Source organism: Phasianus colchicus, chromosome 13 (assembly GCF_987193195.1).
Source record: "Phasianus colchicus chromosome 13, bPhaCol1.hap1.1, whole genome shotgun sequence".
NCBI lineage: Eukaryota > Metazoa > Chordata > Aves > Galliformes > Phasianidae > Phasianus > Phasianus colchicus.
Window position 1 is genome coordinate 10,373,232 of NC_143448.1, and position 18,697 is coordinate 10,391,928.

Sequence of the window (18,697 nt, forward strand, 5' to 3'; positions counted from 1 at the left end):
TTTATTTTTCAAAAGTTACAAAAGAACAGGAGCTATTCAAAATGTTGCTTAGAGCTATTCCTGCATTTTGCATTTTCAAAAGATTCTTTGGTGTGAAAGTGGCCATATTGCTACAGCAGCAGATCTCTATGAATTTATTGAATGTATGAACCAGATTTTTTTTTTTTAGTGTTTGCTGCAAATAAAATATGCAAAACACTTTCTAAAGAGCATCTGATGTGAGAATGATGTAGTCTTGCTGCTTCTCTGAGCACCGTTAAACTGAAGAGTGTCATCTGACTCATAGCAAAGAGTAGCACTGGGTTTTGTTCCTGGCTCCTTCGAGATCTCCCTGTTGTGCAAGAGCCCAAGCAAAAATGTTTCAAAAATGAAGATGCTTGAGGTCTTATCACATCAAATGATGTCTGAATGCTCAAGCTCACTTCTTTGGTACAATAACCCAGGCTTGTTCCTGTCCCACGTGCTTCCCCTGTCCCTTGCAGCCCTGGCTGTGTGGGTGCCCTACCAGCTGTCCTAGGGAGAAATGATCCTTTGGGCTGTGCCTATGCCGAGGCAGCAGCAGGGTTGTCCCCACGTCTCCTCTCCCCTGGCTTTCACCATTTTGGTTTTGTGATGGGGAGCTTTAGAAATGCTTTTACGTGCCCCAATCTCTCAGTGTCAAACAGGCCCTTATGGCTGCTAGAATCAGTATTTCAGAGCCGTAGCTGTGCCGCGTTCCCCTGGTGAGCGAGTGTGCTGCCAAAAAAAAATAACAACCAGTGCCTTATTTCATATTTTATTTGTTTTTTTTTTTTTCTTTTTTCTTTTTTTCTTAGGGAAAAACTAAAAGCTACAGATGCCATAAAGTGTGTAGCTCACTATTCTCTAAAATTTTCTTTTTCTTTAATTCCAGAAAATCTTTTTGCAAAAATGGGCATGTAAACAAGAAGCCCCCTCGGCCGCAGAGGCCGCTCCGCTATTTCCTTGGGGACTTGTCGCTGGTGGGCAGGTGGCAGTGGGCAGCAGGCTCCTCGGCCGCCCCGCCCTGGGGGTACACCACAAAACACAGCTTCTGTCCCCAGCACGTCACCGACTCTGCAAGGAGCAAGGCTGCGGTTAGCACGGCTGCGGTTGGCACGGTGGCTCGAGCGCTGTGTGACCCGGCGGCCATCTTCCTCACAGAGGTCTTGGCCCCTCCGCACCGCCCGCCTTCCCTTTGGCTGCTTTTATCTCTAGTGAGTGACACATCAGTGTTTGCAAAGCGCAGGTGGGTTAAAATTAGGCGCCTTTAGGAATGTCTCTTTGCTGCAAAGAGCCCTTCGTGCCGCCCAGAGGCCTGCTGGGCCATCCCTGAGGTAGCGCCAGTGCCCAGCGGTCGCACTGAGGGAGCTGGGCTGCAGCCAGGCAGGCAGCTGCTCCTGCTTAGGGAAAGTCCTCACCACAGAACAGCTGCAAGCCAAGCACAGCCCAATCACAAGCAACATGTGCACTGTGATGTGAGGGGAAAAAGCAAGGCTTTCTTGTTATTTGAGTGAGGAATAATTCATCATGCCGTGCAGGGATTCTGCAGTGCTGCTGGGATGAGAGCGGGGTGAGGGACAGGCAGAGTTCTGTCATTTATTATTCTTTTTGTGGTGGTTCGTTTGGTCTTTATGTGCTTAAAGTGATACTCTTGTGCATCTGCTTTGTGGCTGAGGCTGTGGTGAGTGAGCTGGGGGATGCACAGGGGCACAAGTGGAAGTGAATATGGCAAGTGATGAAGAAAGCAGTTACCCACATAAACAGCCACAAAAATACATCTGTTACCTCCTGTCCAGGGCTCACCTGCAACGTGCCTGTCTGCCTGGTGGCTTGTCATTCCTTCTAATTTAAAACTGAAGTAATTCCATCCATAAGCAGCACCTGGCCTGTTTTGCATGGGGGTCTGAAGGCTGTGCATGCCAGCGGTGGTTGATCTTGCTGGGATCTCGGCACTGGGGGGGCTGAGCCCTGCAGGCCACGAGCAGTGGGCCCAAAAAGTGCACCAAGCCACTGCAGCAGTGCTTACCTATTAGCCTATTTACACACTTTGGTTTATTTCTCCAGTAGACTCCAAGAAAAAACACGGGCACTCCAGTTAAAATGATAATGAGTCCGACTCCACAGACAACCGGCTCAGAGTATAGGCTGAAGACCAGCAGAAATGCCCAAAATGCCAGGTAAGTGATGGGAATGAGGAGGTTCACCTGGAGGAAGAGAGCAGAGCAGAGCATGACTGCAGAGTGAGGACAGCGCTGGGCCGGCAACAAGGGCTCTGGCATTGAGAGCCTCATGGGTTGTGACCCTCCTTCTGCCACTCTCACTTGCCCAAACTAGCAAGTTTGTTTTTGGAAGCCTTTGTATCCTGTTTTTACATTAGTGGTGCTTTGGGGCATGATTTGAGACTGAAACTTCACCATTATATCTAAAATTGAACTGATCTTCAAAAGGAAAAAAAAAAAACAACTGGAGGACACTTGGTTTTCCGTGGTTCCTCCCATGCCTTTTGCATTGCAATCAAGAGATTTAGCTTTAACATTTTCACCTTAATAGGTCTGAAGATTTTGGGTTTCTTCCAGCGTAACACAATCAGGCCTATAATTGTCACTCCATAGCAGAGGTAGTTAATAAATGACACATAGTTGATTAGTGTGTACGTGTCTCCAACAAGCATGATGATAAGAGTGGCCAGACACTGTAAAGAAAGAAAGGTGATCTAACGTGAATTATTACTAACAAGGTAGCTTAAAAGCAATAAAAACAAGCCAAAAAAGCTAAAAGCAGTTTAACTCTTGTTGCTTATGGTCCTACTGTGCTGCCTGAGCTGGACACTTCTGTACCTGCTTTCAATGGCTGCACTTCACCAATTTCTGTTTTAAAACCTTTTGGGCCCTACAATGAGGACTTCTGGCAAAGAGAAAGTTGTCTATTATGAGACAAGAGGGGTTTCTTGTTGGCTTATATTCTGTGGTCAGTACATTACTTTATTGCAGGTGTCCTGTATGTATTATAAAGAATAAAAGCTTTGCCCTTTCCTCCCAGTGGCCCATGGCTCATGCTGCAAATGACTGACATCACCTCTTGAGCATTACTCATGTTAGGAAACGGGCAGACAGATGGTGGAAATTTACATGTGTAATTTGGTTGTTTGTACTTTATTTCCAAATAACTCCCTGAAGTTAGGAGAGCTGGTTCAGGGGTCGTGGGGTTGCTTCTCAGATCCTGCCCCACCTGCCCATTGGTATCCTAGGCATGAACCCCACCTCACATTGCATATTCGTCCTGCAAACACTGTTTCCTGGTGGCCAAAGCCTGAGGGAAATGATATGTCCAGATCCCTTCAGAGACCTTCCAGGATTTGGCTCCATGTTACTTCAGGCACTCTTTTTGCTTATGTCTTCTTTTTCCTTAGTTAGCTGTTTTAATAGCAAAGGTCTATTTTGCTATTAGGGAGGGAGGAGTTCTGTACCACTGGCACCAGTAATTTCACACCACCACAATCAAATGATCCTTAGGACTCTCCATCCTCTGTTAAAATCCTCAAAGCTATGTGGAGTTGGGGGTGATTTCAGCATGTTGAGCTCTCTCACTATGAAATTCATTTAAAATAGTGTTTTTATACCAGTGTGGCATAACGTTTCCTACCTTCCTCTGGAAGATGCATGCTGGCAGACACACATCTGCCACTAGCAGGTTTTGCACTGAAGGCACTTGGGGCGATGATGTTTCTTGTGTAGGTGACATGAATGTGTCAGAGCTGCTCGCCAAATGGTGTAATTCCTGAGTGGTACTGGGCTGAGAGGAGCGTGTGCTTCCTCCTCTGATTACCATGCCTGACGGCAGCCTGACACACAGTGGGCAGGAAAGCTGTCACTTTACTGTCTTGCAAAAAACCCAGTCTGTTTATTTTGCATTTAGCTTGGACCTTTCATTTTTGGAAAGATTAGTAAAAATACAGGTCTCTCTGGTGATGTTAAAAAGGTCTTTCTCTCTGTACAAAGAAAGCTTTCTGCATGAAAAAACTAGGTGCAATTCACTGAAAAAGAAAAGTATTTTCTTTTTCGATGTATTAATTAGGATTGCCGGAGGTCTGACCTCATTTGCTGTTGTAGCTGCCTACGCTATATTATTTTTACATTTCTATTTGTTAAGGAATTAATATTTCATTGCAGCATTTGATATACTCTGAGCTGCATTGAAGTACTTTCAAATGATGAATTGATATGCAGTGTTGGTTCTGTAATTTGCACTATAATTTAAGGGAAATGTTTGGAGCAGACTGAGAGAGAGGCTGACATACACCTGATTTATCAGGCCTGCTCGGTGCAGGCAGTCTGCTCGTGGTATGGCTATTTCACAGTGAAACAGCACAGAAACTCAGTATGCTGGTTGAGCTGATGAATTTCTAAGGACAAAGAAGTTCTGCTTTGTCAGCATCAGCAGAGTTCAGCTGCCTGGCATGAGGCCGAGGTGGAGCCAGCGCCTTCTGTTTGCTCAAAGCAGAGCAGATGGGCTGTGGGGTTTGCTCCCAGATCCTGTACAGGCAGTGCACCCAGATATTTGTGGTCAGGCACTAAGCGCTGGGAATGCTATAAGCCTCAGTTGTGCAGGTATTTTGTCCAGCAAGTGGAATGTGCAGAAGGCTTATCTGATGAAATTATGTCTGGGTGTATTGTGCCAGAATTGCTGTTAGAGCCAGGAGAGTCATGCAAATGTGCATCTTAGTGCATCTTGCATCAAATCCTCATTGTTTTGAAATCAGTGGCAAATCTGCAGTTGGCTTCGATGCCATTTTGAGCAGATGCCCTTGGGAGAATTCCCCTGCTTGGGCTGTGCACTCAGGGACTGCAGCACCGAGGGTCATTTTGCTCTTTAATATCTTCTTTGCCACAGCAAAAAACATCACATATTCTGTTCATCACATATTCATAAACTCTATTCTTGCTAAAACTGTGTATTTGTTTCAAATAACAACTTCCATCAGTCATTAGTATCATGGAAATTCATTATGTCTAAGAAAAAGAAAAAGACCTTCCTGCAGGAAAACAGCAGCCTAACCAGCCAAAACCTTCCAACATTCAGAACATTTTCTACTTTTTTTGGGTGGCCCTCTTGTTTGCTTAATGTATTAATTCAGCAGATACTTCATGGAGGGCTGCTGTAATGGCTGACTTGTTTTTCACAGAAAAGAAATATCAAACAACAGCTCCTCAGAGCACTGCAGCTCATACTTCACAGGACGCTTGGCTCACTTTGTGCTCCCCCTGGGTCTTGCCTTGTTCTGGCTTTGGCAGCAGAGTCTATACTACCCCTGCCACAGTGGGATTAGCAGAGACCACAAGGATTTCCTCCATGTTAAATATTTGCAAAAAGCCAGCAAAATTGGTGAAAAGACCTCATTTTTTCTTAAATGAGATATCTTCGTTTCCAGACAAAGACACTCTACCTCCTCAGTAGGGACAACAAGTTATAATGGGCCTAAATTACAGCTCGAGTTAGATACCAGGGAATCATTCCAAACTGCAAGGGCAGCGCTCCTTTCCATGAATCAGTATTTCTAAGAGCTTGCCCAGGTCTGAGCAGGTTAAAGAACAATGGGGCAGGGACAACAGAACTTACACAGACAAGCAGGGCAGGGATGGGTGTGCAGTACTTCACATGGATCATGGCAAGCAAGCTTGGCAAGTGGCCTTCTCGGGCACCAGAGAAACATAACCTGCAAATGAGAATAGGAGCACTAATCCACTGCATGTAAAAAAGCTTTTTCAATATCTAGCTGTACAATGTCCCTAATCTCAACTGCCCTCGTGGCTTTTGGAGTAGAAGGAAGCTGTTCTCTGGCTGCTGGTTTGAAGCTGAGGAGACCGTAGCTTGGTTCTCACTTCCATTAGAGATTTGTGAATAACATGATGTAAGTTGTTTCATCTAAATCATTCCATGTAGGAGGCCTTTAATGGCTAATGTCATCTGTGAAATCACCTGATCTAAGTTGCCCAATTATCTCTGAGGATGAGGACTGAAATCTGCCAGCAGCATCTGCCAGCAGCACTGCCTGCTTATCCATGTACACAGGGAAGCTGTGAGATGATCAGCCATATGTCACTAAGGCACCAAAAATCTCACAGATAACATTTCCAATGTCAAAAGGGCTTTGGTTAAGGTTTCATGTGCCTTAAGGTTTCACTTTTACATGCATACTGTGTTACACATGCATTCAAATTTGTATCTCATGATAATTGTGAAAGCGCTGATAAATAATTTTCCCAAGGTACTTCAGAGTTGGATTGTTTCCTCTAAAAAAAATTTATAACTTTTAAATTGAGCTCAGAAAGGTCAGTTAATACAAATAGACTTTGAAGATTCTGGTCCTGCTATCATCAGTGTGCACACAAAGCATCTTGCCTGGAAGGAGCTTCTTCATTGCGGGAATGATGCCTGTAAATGGGAACTGAACCAGGCCCTGCAAATCCTTTTCCAGCATACTTTAGCTTGTAGCTACTGGAACATTATTGATGTAAAATTGCTTTGGTTCCATACTAAAGCCGTGTTTGGCTCTTACTGCGAGTTATTCCACATCTGCAGATGCTTTTAGTAGCTCATAAGGATTATTTTGCAAGAGATTCTGTGATTCAATATTACATTTGCTGATTGAAACAGAGCAGTTCATAACTGAATGTATCCAATGTGCCCAACAATGATCTCACCATGCTATAACATCCAAAATGTCTAGCTAGCATTTCTTTAGCAAATCAAATTAATACAGCCCCTCCCCAAATTAGATAATGTTCATAAAATTGTACTCCATCTAACCTTGATGAGGTAAAAAGGTATCCATTTATTCCTCCAAATGTAGATAGGGCCACTGAGACTGGCATAACCCAGGAAAAATAGCCCAGTAACTTTTCACCAAATGTCTAAAGCAACAGAAGGCAGAGAAACTGAAATACACTGCAAAGCACAGAACTGAAATCAAAGTGTATTTTAGACATCCAGGGAATGGTTTACTTACTACCGCCACAGCGTTGGAGGACAAGAGCTCTTGGGGTGACATGGCAGTGAAATATGCAATGTTGGTGAACGTATACACAAATGTCACCAATGGGATGGATATGAATATGGCACGAGGTAGGTTCCTAATAAAAGAATTAGGAGGGTAGATAAGAATTTACAGTCATACACAGCGAAACCATAATAACAACCTGGGGCACTCAACCAGCTGTGTAGGTTCATCTGCTACAGTGCTGTGGCACCTTCCAGGAGTGAATATTTTACTCAGTTGCCAGTTCAGAGCCCTCTTTAGAGGTGGGCAGCTGAACAAATCTCTATCTAATGCAGTTGTGCATTTCTGTCTCTGTGTTGCACTTGGAAAAAGTTAAAAAACAAGAAAAGTACTTTAATCTGTGATTGAGTGGATTTAGTAAAAATTGTAAGATTTTTTTTTGTTACCATATTAGTTTTTTATATTCTATTTTCCCTTTAGAGGCTGCAAAAATAATAATATTTAACCCTGTTCCCTCCCTTTCCTTTTTATTTCTCAACTGAGGCAATATTTGCCTTATGAAAGTCATAACTTTTCATTGTTCAGGTTTGAAATTGTGGTGACCCATTACAGTGCTGCTGTTTTTGGAGGGAGCACATTGCTGATCTCTCTCTATTCCTGCCAAGGTCTCTGGGCGTGCACTTTCCCACTCACTCGTGTGAAGGCCTGCACAGGGCTGCTCGTGAGACAGCAGCTTTCATTCACTCCCAGCCAGGCTGTGCAAGCACTTGAACTCCTCCTTGTTTAACTGCTGTGTGCATGGCATGCCCAGAAATAGCTGATGCTCCAAGAGCTGCTCTCAGCATCCATCGTTCCACTTTATCATCTCAGAAATTTTGAAGTGTTTGAGCTTTGCTTTATTAAAGTAGAATTGTTCTCCCTCTGGCTCCCCCCGCCTGCTGGTGCTTGGTCATTTCAAAGCTCCTTCCCACACACACAGCCCCCGGAGAGCTGACATGGGGCACTCCAGGGGTAGGTCCTACAGCTGCACTGTGGTACAGGTGCAGGGCAGGGAGTACTGCCTGTGGGTCAGGTGCCTTCCCGTCTTCTCATTCAGGTCTTTGTATAACCTCTCCTTTGGGTGAAAAAGGTTGCAGTAGAACCCAACATTTTTCTAACAAGAGACAGTGATTCTCCCTATAGATACATGTGGAGTCTCATTGGCTAATTTTTTGCTAAGGATGCACTGTATGTTTGGTCAGGGCCATGATGACATTGCTTTGTCCATTTGAATTGAATTGATACTTTGCACAGTCTGTTCCTAATTTCAGCATGGTGTTTCGTTAATGGGCCTGTTTGCATTCCAAACAAAAACCCTCTCCTATAGCCACACCAGTCCTATAGGACATGTCATGATATCGCTGCAGCTTATTAAATGAATTATGATATCACACGGCTCGAATGTCTCAGCACTTCAAAAAAAATGTGGATGATGTGGAAAGGGATACTTGCCTGCGGGGATCAACCAATTCTTCTGTTACATAGTTCAAGAAGTTCCAGCCGCTAAATGCAAACGACCCTTGAAGGAAAGCTAATGCTAAATGCCCCACGGATGGAGTCATCCAAAAATTGAATGCTTTGCTCGGTGTCAGCTCTTCATAGTTTCCTGCACAGAAAGCACAAGCAAGAGTTTATGCCTTCCCCTGAGGGAAGTGCTGCCCACCAGAGACACCAGGAAATAGGTGAAATTTTGTTTGTTTTTTTTCCTATTTTTCATTGCTTGATTGGGTTTGAGACTTTGTGCTCTTCATATTCCACAAGTCAGCTCGGGCTGGCATTGCACTCGCGGTGCTCTCTGTGGCAGGGTGTCCTGGGGAGGCAGTGGGCTCTGAACGCACAGGCATTGCTCTGCATCTAATTGCCACAATGCTGGCACCGCTGCTGCGACGTACTGCTACATACTGCTACCTGCCTTTGTGTTCACACTGCTGGTGGACGGCTCTGTGATGGGGTAAACTCTCTGTTCCTAGTGCTGTTTACTTTTGCAAGCACTTGGTTTTGTTTAGTAGGAAAGTAGGTACTGGGAAAACATCTAATGGGGCTGGAAGATTTATCAAGACTGTGGGACTGTTATCACTGAGAAATAGTCCTGCTCTCTAAATGCCCTATTTCATCTTTCTTTGCATGACTCATCATAGACATGACAAAAATGTCACGAGCCTTTTGTGCTCTCTGCTTTCCATTAAGTTGGTGATTCAGTCAGACATTTTTACATCTTAAGAAGGCGGCATTTTGTAGTTCTCAATCTTACAAGTGACTTTTTGTAGGAAACCAGACTGTGCCCAAAATGAATTTGGCATTTTCCTGAACTGGACCCAGCACTGCTTATCAGTTTGCACTCAGAGCACTTTAAAATTTAAAGACCACGCAACGAGTTCATAAATTTTCTGTAATCACTCTAAAATACCTTCAGATGCACTTCTCCTTTATCAAAACCAACAATGCAGGACAGAAAGGAATGCGTTTAGGGAAGATACAGCTCATTTCTCTGTAGTGCCATCATTTTCATGACTCCATTTACAGTTGTCAACAGAGGATAAACCTCCAGTGCACCTGTGCCTGGAATAAATCCCTCAGCAGCACCCAAGATAAATGCTTTTCCACTGGGACCCACAACTGCTGTGTGGGATGTTATTCTCCAGCTCCTTCCAGCCCAGAGAGCACTGGCAGCAACCAGAGCTCAATCAGCAGCACAGAGACTGCTCCACAGCCCTGCAATCCCTTTGGGTTGTTTTGTAAGGAGGGTGAGAGAAGCAAGTGTAGCAACAGTACCATACCCGTGTTGGAGCTGTCTCACAGAGTACCTTTAAAGATCTGTATGAAGCCCACAGTAATGATAAGGGCCAAGGCTAAGAGTTTTCCTGCTGTAAATATATCCTGAATGCGTGTTGCCCATCGAACGCTGGAGCTGTTCACCCAGGTCAGGAGTACTGGAGAGCAAAAGACTGAATTCAGTGAAATGAAATTATGTTTATTTAAGAACACACACAGCACTGTAAAACATTGACTGCTGCATAGTTCCCGTGTGGCCATAATCGAAGAGAGGAGGGGACTGGCCTTGCCCTATGAGATGCCCAGCTGCAGAGGAGCATCCATCACAGCTCTCCTCCTGGGGACTCTGCTGCCTGGCTTCTCCAGCTCGAAGGGCTGAGCCTGATCAGAGCTCAATCTGCTACCTGAACTGAGGTTTCAGCCTCCTTATGGGACATGGAGAATGTCTTCTTTCCCTGTGGCTCTGCTCCAGTCCCAGCAGCTCTGTAAGTAATGAATGCAAAGCCAGTGGTGGTATGCACTTCCCACATGCTTGCATTTGGGAATGTTAAAAGATCAGGAGGGCTTCAGGCAACAGTGGGAAACCTGCTCTGGATGAGCTCATCTGCCACCGCTGCCCAAGGATGAGCTGCAGCCTGCTGTGCTCTCTGCAGGCAGGCGGGGAGGGACTGACCACCCCATTGTGCAGGGCACACTCCTGCCTGCCTCTTGGGTTCTGGGGCCATCAGCCCAGCCTTGCTGAGTAATCCTTTGCAAAATAAGGCAAGCTTTGTGTGCACGAGAAGCAAATACTCACGTAAACACACCATGGAGAGAATCCTAGTAGCATTATAGGGGGGAATACAGTTAGGGAACACGGGCTGCAGGACATAGTTTGAGAAGGTCAGCGAGATGACAGCCAGACTTGTAGGGTACATGATAAGCACTGCACTCCAAAGCAGCAGAAACCTGAGAACACAAGAAAAAGCACAAGAAATCTGGGCTAAGTATGCTGGAGGAGAGTAACATGCAATCAGCTGTGCTGCACTTTGGGAAATGTCCAAGACATTGGGGTCAAGTGCTGTAATCTCACTCAAAGCCAGCAGTCACCCACTTTTGCTTCTCCTCATCCCCTTTCCCATGTTCCCAAGCACAATCTGGATTTCAATTTAAACATTTCTAAGTGAAATGCAGTTTAGGAATGTATCAAAGAGTAAGGATTACAAGCATTGGGTACTCTTTGCTTTAGCAAGTGTCAGAAATGACATTTCCAAATAAAACAGCGTAATTATGTTGTGCTGCTATCTTCAGGGGGCTGCTTACTCCCAGCATCCATGCCTGCCTGCTGCCAGCCCCTTAAATTCAGCAGGGCTGGGATGTCCTTCCTGGTGCAGCTGCCCTGGATGCTAGCACTACTCTTGGTGCTCCTTGGCCATGGTGGTGAGTGCTTCTCAATACCTCCTTTGCCTTGCCTTGCTGTTTCTGAGAAGTATATGGCAATCTGATGCTTCCCTTTCCTTATTAACTACAGGGAGTTAATTCAGTAAAAATTGCTATGGTGCAAATGTTCCCCAAATATCACTACTGCTTGTTAAAATCTAGTGCATGTGTGTGAGATTCCTTTTTTTGTTCTTAATGCTTTCTGTCATGGCTCAGAGTGGTTTTCTCTAATAACTGGCTTGGCCATGCTACGCTGAAGGTGATGTTTCTGGGCTGGGGCCACTCCACAGATCCTGCTCACCCAGCTGGGCATTGGGGACAGCCCAGGGACCTGCTGTGTTACTTCACTGGAGACTCAATAAGTCTTAAAGGCCAATACGGTCGTTTGTGCTATTGTTCTGGGGGTGCTGGGTGAGTGTGAGGTCGGTGTGATTGCCTTGGAATGAAGCCCAGCTGTGTGTTCCCCTGGGGCACTACCTGCAGCTGGCTGGGCAGAGCCACGTCCACACAGGTGATGGGTTTTCTGGGCAGAACCCCCTGGTTCCTCCCTGTCAGCTTCTGTCTTCTCCCATGTGCTTTGTGTAGACCAGAGAAATGAATCCAGTTAAAAATATTCAGTGGGAAGAATGACTCTGAAAACAGTATTTCAGGCGAAATTGGCACTTGCTTCTATGTTGCAATATAAAGTGCATTAAAGTTGGTAGCTGATAGAATATGGTTTAATGGGATTGTGAATAATTCAACAGATTTCTGACAGTCAATTTGTTTCATGCTGAATCGAAATACATGCAGGGCTGGTAACACCAATTAAATTAAATGCAGAATTTTAGCAGAGGGTCTCAAAGTCATGCTGTCAAACAGGGGGCTGAGAAGAGATAGTATTAAAATAAAAGGAAGCCTGACTAAGATGTAGGCCCTATGTTGTCTTATTTTTAGGTAAATCTTGCACAAAGCCTAATTCTGAGAAAGAGCTATTGTTGTTGGTTGCTCAGATCACATTGGTGCTGGGGCAGCACTGCTGTGCCCTTGCCTTGTTCTTGTGGCTCACCCCGGGTGCCTGCTGGCATGGCACGTCCGTCTGTCTGGGGATGTCTGTCCTTGTGCTGTGCTGGTGGCAGGACGTGCTGTGTGCTATGGCTAATGGGCAGGAATGGGTCCTAATGCATTACCCAACCCTCTGGGCCCACTAAGTAACTGCTGCTTTTCAAGTACCACCTTTTAGTTGAATATTGTACAGGAAGAATTAAGAACAGGATTTCTCCAGCAAAAAACATCTTTTTTAGATCTGCTGTAATGAAGTACCACAGTTTTGTCTGCAGGAGGTTCAGCCCTAACCTGCTGAATGCCCTCACCAGCAAAGTGCACCCAGCCTGAGGAGCTGGCTTGCAGGCTATGCTTCTGTCAGGGCAATCCCTGGGGGCACGCAGAGGTGCTGGGAGCACAAAGCCCATTTCAGGGCCAGGAAATGCCATGATACCTGCAGGGTGACCTGGCCAGGCTGTTCAAATGGAGAAGGTGGAATTATTGCTCCCCAGGACTGTGTTCTCACATCTGTGGGTGTGGAGGCTGAACCCTTTCTGATGAGCTTTACCAATTACTCATTTACTGAACTCTGAGAACCTGAGAAGTTCTGTCTTCTCTCCCTGCTGACTGACAAGCTGCCAGGTCTTTAGAAGAAGGCCCAAGAGCTGGATATACAGAAAAAGGCAGATGTAGCTGTTCTTGTGATTCTTCAGTTGGTGCTCAGGAAGTTGGAGTGCTTCAGTTTGCATGGGAAATCCGAGCTGCTGTGTGCAGCCACAGGCTGGTGAGCAGCTCCTGCTTTGCATCTCTGAGCCAGTCCTGCTCTGCTGTGAGCCACTGTGCAATCTGAGGTCCTCTGCTGTGCTGCGCCTTCAGTCTGAGCAGTGACTACTGAACTTAATGGCTGTCCTTCCATCAATCTGGATGTGCGTTACACAATGTTTCTAGATATATTTTTTCCCTCATTTTACAAACTGGAATAAGTGACAATCTGCAGTGGGACTTTATGCTTTTAGAAAGGTGTGGCGTTCATGTGCAAGTGCAAATCATTCCTGCACCAAAAACTGGATTTTATGCAGACATTTCTGCATACTAATTGTCTTACTTGTGGAAAGGTGTGAGCAGCACGGATTGATTTGGATCTCCAACAGAGTCCTGTGCAACCAGGCTTTCAAATACGTATTTGGGATGTGCTTGTGCTCCCCAAATGATGTCACATTAAATATAAAATATGGAATCAGAGCAGCCAATGAAAATGAAGTCAGAGTGTACTGTACTTGGGTGTCATTAACAAAGAAAAACAGTTTGAAATGGAAACTGTTATTCACATCATCTGATCATAGGAGAAGCTGAGTAGGCTTATGAAAGCTTGAGGTAGTTTAATCATTATTAATATTATCCTACTTTTCTTGGAAACTTTAGATTTTGGCAACCACTAAAGAAATACAGAAAGTTTTACTTGCAGTTTGAATCAATATTTATCAAAGCTTTGGGGTAGAGTTCTTTGCTGACTTCAATCACATAGTGATTTTATAGTAAGAACATATATTCAGTTATCAAATAGCACTGGTGAAAGCTATACTGGTTGTATTTATCAGAAATACGCTAGTGGGTTTTCCATGTAGTTTGATGTATTTGTTTTCTTCTGCAGGAATATGTATTAAGCTTATTTACTACCTTGGGTAGAGTTATTTTTATGACCTGTATAAACCTGCAAGTATATATGTGTGTAAATGAACTGTGCTCAGTCATGCTGCTCCAGCAGCAGCACAACATGTGGAGGCTTCCCTGCACCTCATTTGCTCATGTACAAGTGCTATTTAAGACCCAGACTTCTAAAAGAAACTAAAAGCAGAAAGCCTGGCAGCAGCTGAGGCCTGCTGTGAAAACAGTCCTCCCTTGTCTTGTCCTCCTCCCTGGACAGTCTCTCTGGGAGGCTGACCATAACCCCTGAGGGCAGCCCCGCTGTGTTTTGACTCTTTCCCGTTGCCTCTGGGTCTTCATTCTGTTCTTCCAAAAATGTTCCTGGAGTTTTCTATTACCCAAGGGCCATGTTGCCCCCGAGCTGTCATCCTGCCCCAGAGGCAGGTGCTGCAGCTGCATCCCTTCTGCAGAACCATTTCAGATGCAGTTATTGTATTTATTTTTTTGCAAACAAAGCACCTACACACTGCATGGACTCTTTGCTCACAAATTAATGAAGTGGAAATAAGGTTCTGGTGCTCCTCTGCCAAGCTGTGAGTACAGGTGGGGAATCTAATTTTGCTTGTTGAAAGAAACACACAATAAAATATAAAAGATGACCTCTTCTCACTTCTTCCTTCTTCTCATAGCCACACTACTCTGAGCTGTATATTTGAAGAGAAACCATTTCCTGATTTCTCTTCTGCATCCCTCCACTGCATTGACATGGCTGGTTGCTCTGTAAAGCTGCAGCTGAGGAAGCAGAGCTGCAAGCTGGCACCTGTGCCTGGGGCGCTTCTGTGGGCAGACTTCTTCTCCAAGCAACTTTCTGAATTCTGCTGCAGGAAGGTCTTGCAACATAATACCATAGAAATATTTGCTGCCTCCTGCACAAATAGTTAACGGAAGGCTTTGGGTTATAGGGAGTGGCCCCAGACTGGCATCCCTCAAACACTCTGTGCTGCCACTCACCACTTACACGCATGAACGTCATGTGGATGTGTCATTGATTTTTATTGAGTTGGAAAGTGAAAGTCTGAAGGCAGAACTGGGAGTTCTGCAAAGGGGCAATTTGGTATTCTGAGTGATAACAGAAGGGGGTGACTTTGCAAAAGCAGATTATTTATGAATATTCTGTTTCTTCTAAGTCAGCTGTCTTTTCCTCACTAAGTACTGAATGTAAGCGTGTATTCCAATGGCTCTGAGGAGGTGTGTACTTACCCAGCTAACCCACCAAAGATCTCTGTGACGTAGGAATAGTCCCCTCCTGATTTGGGGATGGTAACTCCCAGCTCAGCGTAACACAGAGATCCCAGGGCAGCGACGCCACCGCCGAGCACCCAAATAATGAGAGCCAGTCCTACCGAGCCTGTGTGCTCCAAAACTCCTTTCGGTGATATAAAGATCCCAGAACCAATGATGTTACCTGAAAGGGACAGAAAATTTGCAGTGAGAAAAGTGAATGAGAAATCAACTTTATTTTTTAAAAGCAAACGAATCCAGCCTGTGCCCCTGCCCTGTCCCAGCTCCTCCTTTTGCTTGTTTGTGTTTTATCTGATTAAGCCCCAGAGAAAAAGTCGCCATTGATCGGAATTCAAGCAGGTTGAGCACTCGGATCTGCTGAAGCACTTCAAGGATCTGTTGAACATCTGTGTTTAGAACTTGTGGTTTTGTGGTGTGAGTTTGGGCTGCTTGAAAAGCTGCCTGCTGTCACTTCTCATGACCAATTGTTTGATTGAAAGGAGTTAAAACATGTCTGTGATAAAGATTTTAAGATGAGAGTTAAAGATGAGAGTTCAGAGGTTTAGCTAAAAAAAAAAAAAAAAAAAAAAAAAAAAGTTGGGTTATCTATAATTTAGGGGCCAAGATTGAAGATTGTGCTTGGAAAAGTCACTTAGAAGTCTGGAAATATTACAAATCTATTGACATTTTGTATTTGCAGCACACATGCTGTATAGACATTTCCCTTAGATTTTAAGGGGTCTGGTGTTGTGACAGCAACATGGGACAATGTGGGCTCTGTCCTTCTAGTTCTGTGTAGTCAATTGTGAGCTGAGGGAGTGCTGGCTGGAGCTTGCTAAGTTTGCTTCCTCCTCTCTGCTTTATAAGTGGTTCTCGGCTCGCAGTGGACAGTGCATTCCATAAGTGCATCCAGCTATTCCAAATTTTGCTGTGTTTGGCTTCAGTTTTCTCCTTGCATTTCTGCAAGCTGTTTCAGAGAGTGCAGCTCTCCCAGCTGGTTGTGCTTGTATGTAGCCATGGGTTTGGACAGTGTGCTGAGGCAGGCACTCTATCTGTGGTTTGAAATGAAATTAGGGTAGAAAATAGACATCTCCTGCCACCGATAAGCAGATGGCTGCTTCCTGGAAAGAGTGGGAGGGGGGTGAGGCTGCTGGGAGCTCTGCGGCCAGCGTAGTCCTGCTGGACAACCCAGAGGGCTTCAGGCTTCCAAGGGCAAAGAGCAGCTGTTGTGTGAGGGTTTCACCACAGGTATTCCTTGGGTATTAAAGTGTCAGTGTAGCCCTGAAACAGTGCACCAGAGAACCCAACTGCAGTAATACACAAATCACCTAAGATACATTCTTGGGATGACGCTGCTGAACACTTGCTGTGCCTTTCCTGTTAGTTGAGGTGTCAGCTTGTGGAAGGGCACTGCTCCTTGTGCTTCTCTTTTCAATTTGTAATTGAATGCAATTACAAAATGCTCCCAGGCAGCTGGAAGGAGCATTGTCCCAGCACAGCAATAAGGAAACAGTGGTGCAGATTAAAGAAATTGGTGCAGACACTCTACAAGTTGCAAAATCACTTTAAAAAGTGATGCTGACCAAACTTCTTCTCAACTTTTCATTTTAATTATTAAGCTTTGAGGATACCCCTGTGCACTCATAGAAGAGTCCTTCTGTGGACAGAGGAAGACCACAATCATCTTCTCTTTGGATGAAAGCTGATAGTTGCAGTTGCCACTTGAAGAAATACACAAAATGTTACCAAACTTTGATTTACACAGCCAAGTGAACCCCCTCACCCTGCTCCAGGGAGGGGTTGAGATGCAGGTCTGCCCCTTTGTGCCACAGGTTGTGTACAGAGAGATGGGGGCAGATAGGACAGCCTGGGAAGGAGCAGGGAGATATATGAGGGAAATGCAACACCCAGCTCTTCTGGCCTATGTTCTTCCTGCTTCCCCTCCAGAGAGCAAGGACAGCAGTGGGAGGAAGGCAGGAGGATGTGGCAGGTTGGGAACAAGGCAGAAGGAAAGGTGAGAGGCCAGGCTGGCTGCTTCCTCCTGCAGCGAGCTGCTCTGATGGCCAAGCAAGAGGATGTCCAAATTTAACTTCTGTGTAAATAACAGGGGGAGGGAAATGATCACAAGCTGGAGGTCAGGAGCCCTGCCTATAAAGCACAGTAGCACTGTAGGCTAGTAGGCTTTAACTCCCTCCTTGGGACAACATCTTGCTCTGGCAGCCCTGGTGCTGAGCTCACAGAATCTGTACGAAAGCTGAACAACTCCAGCCGGGCCTCCATGTCAGTCCTGCTGCCCAGAGCCCATGCATACTTTGGCTCTGCTTTGCTGCTCGGCAGCCATCAGCAGATGTGAGTGCCTGCCCTTCAGCTAGCTCAGTGCAAGAGCTGCCATCTCCACATGTAATTTGTCACCTTGCCATTGTGTCACTACGTGTAGAAAGGAGAAAATCCCACTACAGCATGGTATCCCCCAAACTAGTAATGGACAAGAAATTGAGAAAACATTCTGCTATCTGAGGCACCTGAGTGCTGAGGTGGCTTTCAGGCTGCCTTTGTGTCTGGTTCCCCTCCATCTTCTCAGCTGCTTGGGTGCAGTAAGATCTGTGATGGGCTGGAGGGTGGGAAGATGGAATCAGTGGCGGTGTCATTGGATGCCAGGCCCAGGAAAAAGAGATGAGTGTTGGTGAGGTGCAGACACAGAGACAAGAGGCAGCAGCCCGGTGTGGTGGTAATAAAGGGCAGACTAAATTGTGCAGCGCTGCGCTATGCTGCAAGTTGGCAAATATGATCTATTCAAGGTTAACGCCTTCTGGTGTAGCTATTGCAGGAGCAGGATGAGAAGGAACTGGTAGCCTTCTGGAGGCTCTTTCATGCAAACATTCATGGGTGTTTTTTGGTTGAATTAAGTAGTTTGTTGTTTTTAAAGTCTAATGTACTTCTTGAATGAGTATAAGGCAAAACTCAGTTCTAAACTCCTTATGGATTTCCTATTTTGCACATGCAACATGTGTGAAAGTCATATCAGCAGGAGTGGAAGTGCTACACCCCTGCTGACAACAAAATGTTCGTATGGAAATGTGCCATGGCTGTGGCAGTGTGCCTGGGAAGCACCTTCACTTTGCTCAGTGTAGGATGCGTTTAAAAATAGATACGGTGGAGATGGGGAAATGCTCAAGGAAGTGTCAGAAACTGCCTGATGAGAAGCAGAATTTTGAGGAGGTTTCATATAGTAGGATGGAAGATTTAGTAGTAAGACAAATGCTTTATCCACAAAGAGGTATTTCTAAGCAAAATTTGTTCAGCAAGAATTGAAGAATTGAAGAGAATTTGGAGAGTAACTCCACAGCAGGAATGAAACTGGCTGTGCAGGAGTTGCATTGCTGTTCTTGGGGAGGTTGGGGGTAATTTGTTTCAGTTTATTAGTTTCTTGCAACAAAAACTACCTATTCAAACCTAGAGGAAACTAATGCTTAAATTACATGTATTCATTCCATGGCTCTGTCTATCTTAAAAAAGCATATA

The 18,697-nt window shown here is 45.1% G+C and overlaps 1 protein-coding gene across 3 annotated transcripts in view; it reads right to left on the reverse strand.

Annotated features, from left to right (window-relative positions):
* Nucleotides 1-935: 935 nt before the first annotated feature.
* The window catches only part of SLC7A10 (solute carrier family 7 member 10), a 32,915-nt gene continuing 15,153 nt past the window's right edge, over nucleotides 936-18,697 (reverse strand). Inside the window, exons 2-11 of one of the 3 annotated variants that reach the window (XM_090149316.1) lie at nucleotides 15,155-15,359; nucleotides 10,605-10,756; nucleotides 9,841-9,966; nucleotides 8,489-8,642; nucleotides 7,007-7,130; nucleotides 6,808-6,911; nucleotides 5,617-5,713; nucleotides 2,543-2,692; nucleotides 2,027-2,204; nucleotides 936-1,074 (exon numbers count right to left, since the gene is read on the reverse strand). In XM_090149316.1, the coding sequence (XP_090005442.1) occupies nucleotides 956-1,074; nucleotides 2,027-2,204; nucleotides 2,543-2,692; nucleotides 5,617-5,713; nucleotides 6,808-6,911; nucleotides 7,007-7,130; nucleotides 8,489-8,642; nucleotides 9,841-9,966; nucleotides 10,605-10,756; nucleotides 15,155-15,359 (1,409 nt within the window). In that variant the 3' untranslated portion in view covers nucleotides 936-955. Of the gene's footprint in view, nucleotides 1,075-1,239; nucleotides 2,205-2,542; nucleotides 2,693-5,616; nucleotides 5,714-6,807; nucleotides 6,912-7,006; nucleotides 7,131-8,488; nucleotides 8,643-9,840; nucleotides 9,967-10,604; nucleotides 10,757-15,154; nucleotides 15,360-18,697 lie in introns of those variants that run through there. The other 2 variants (XM_090149315.1, XM_090149317.1) reach the window with 2 other exon arrangements.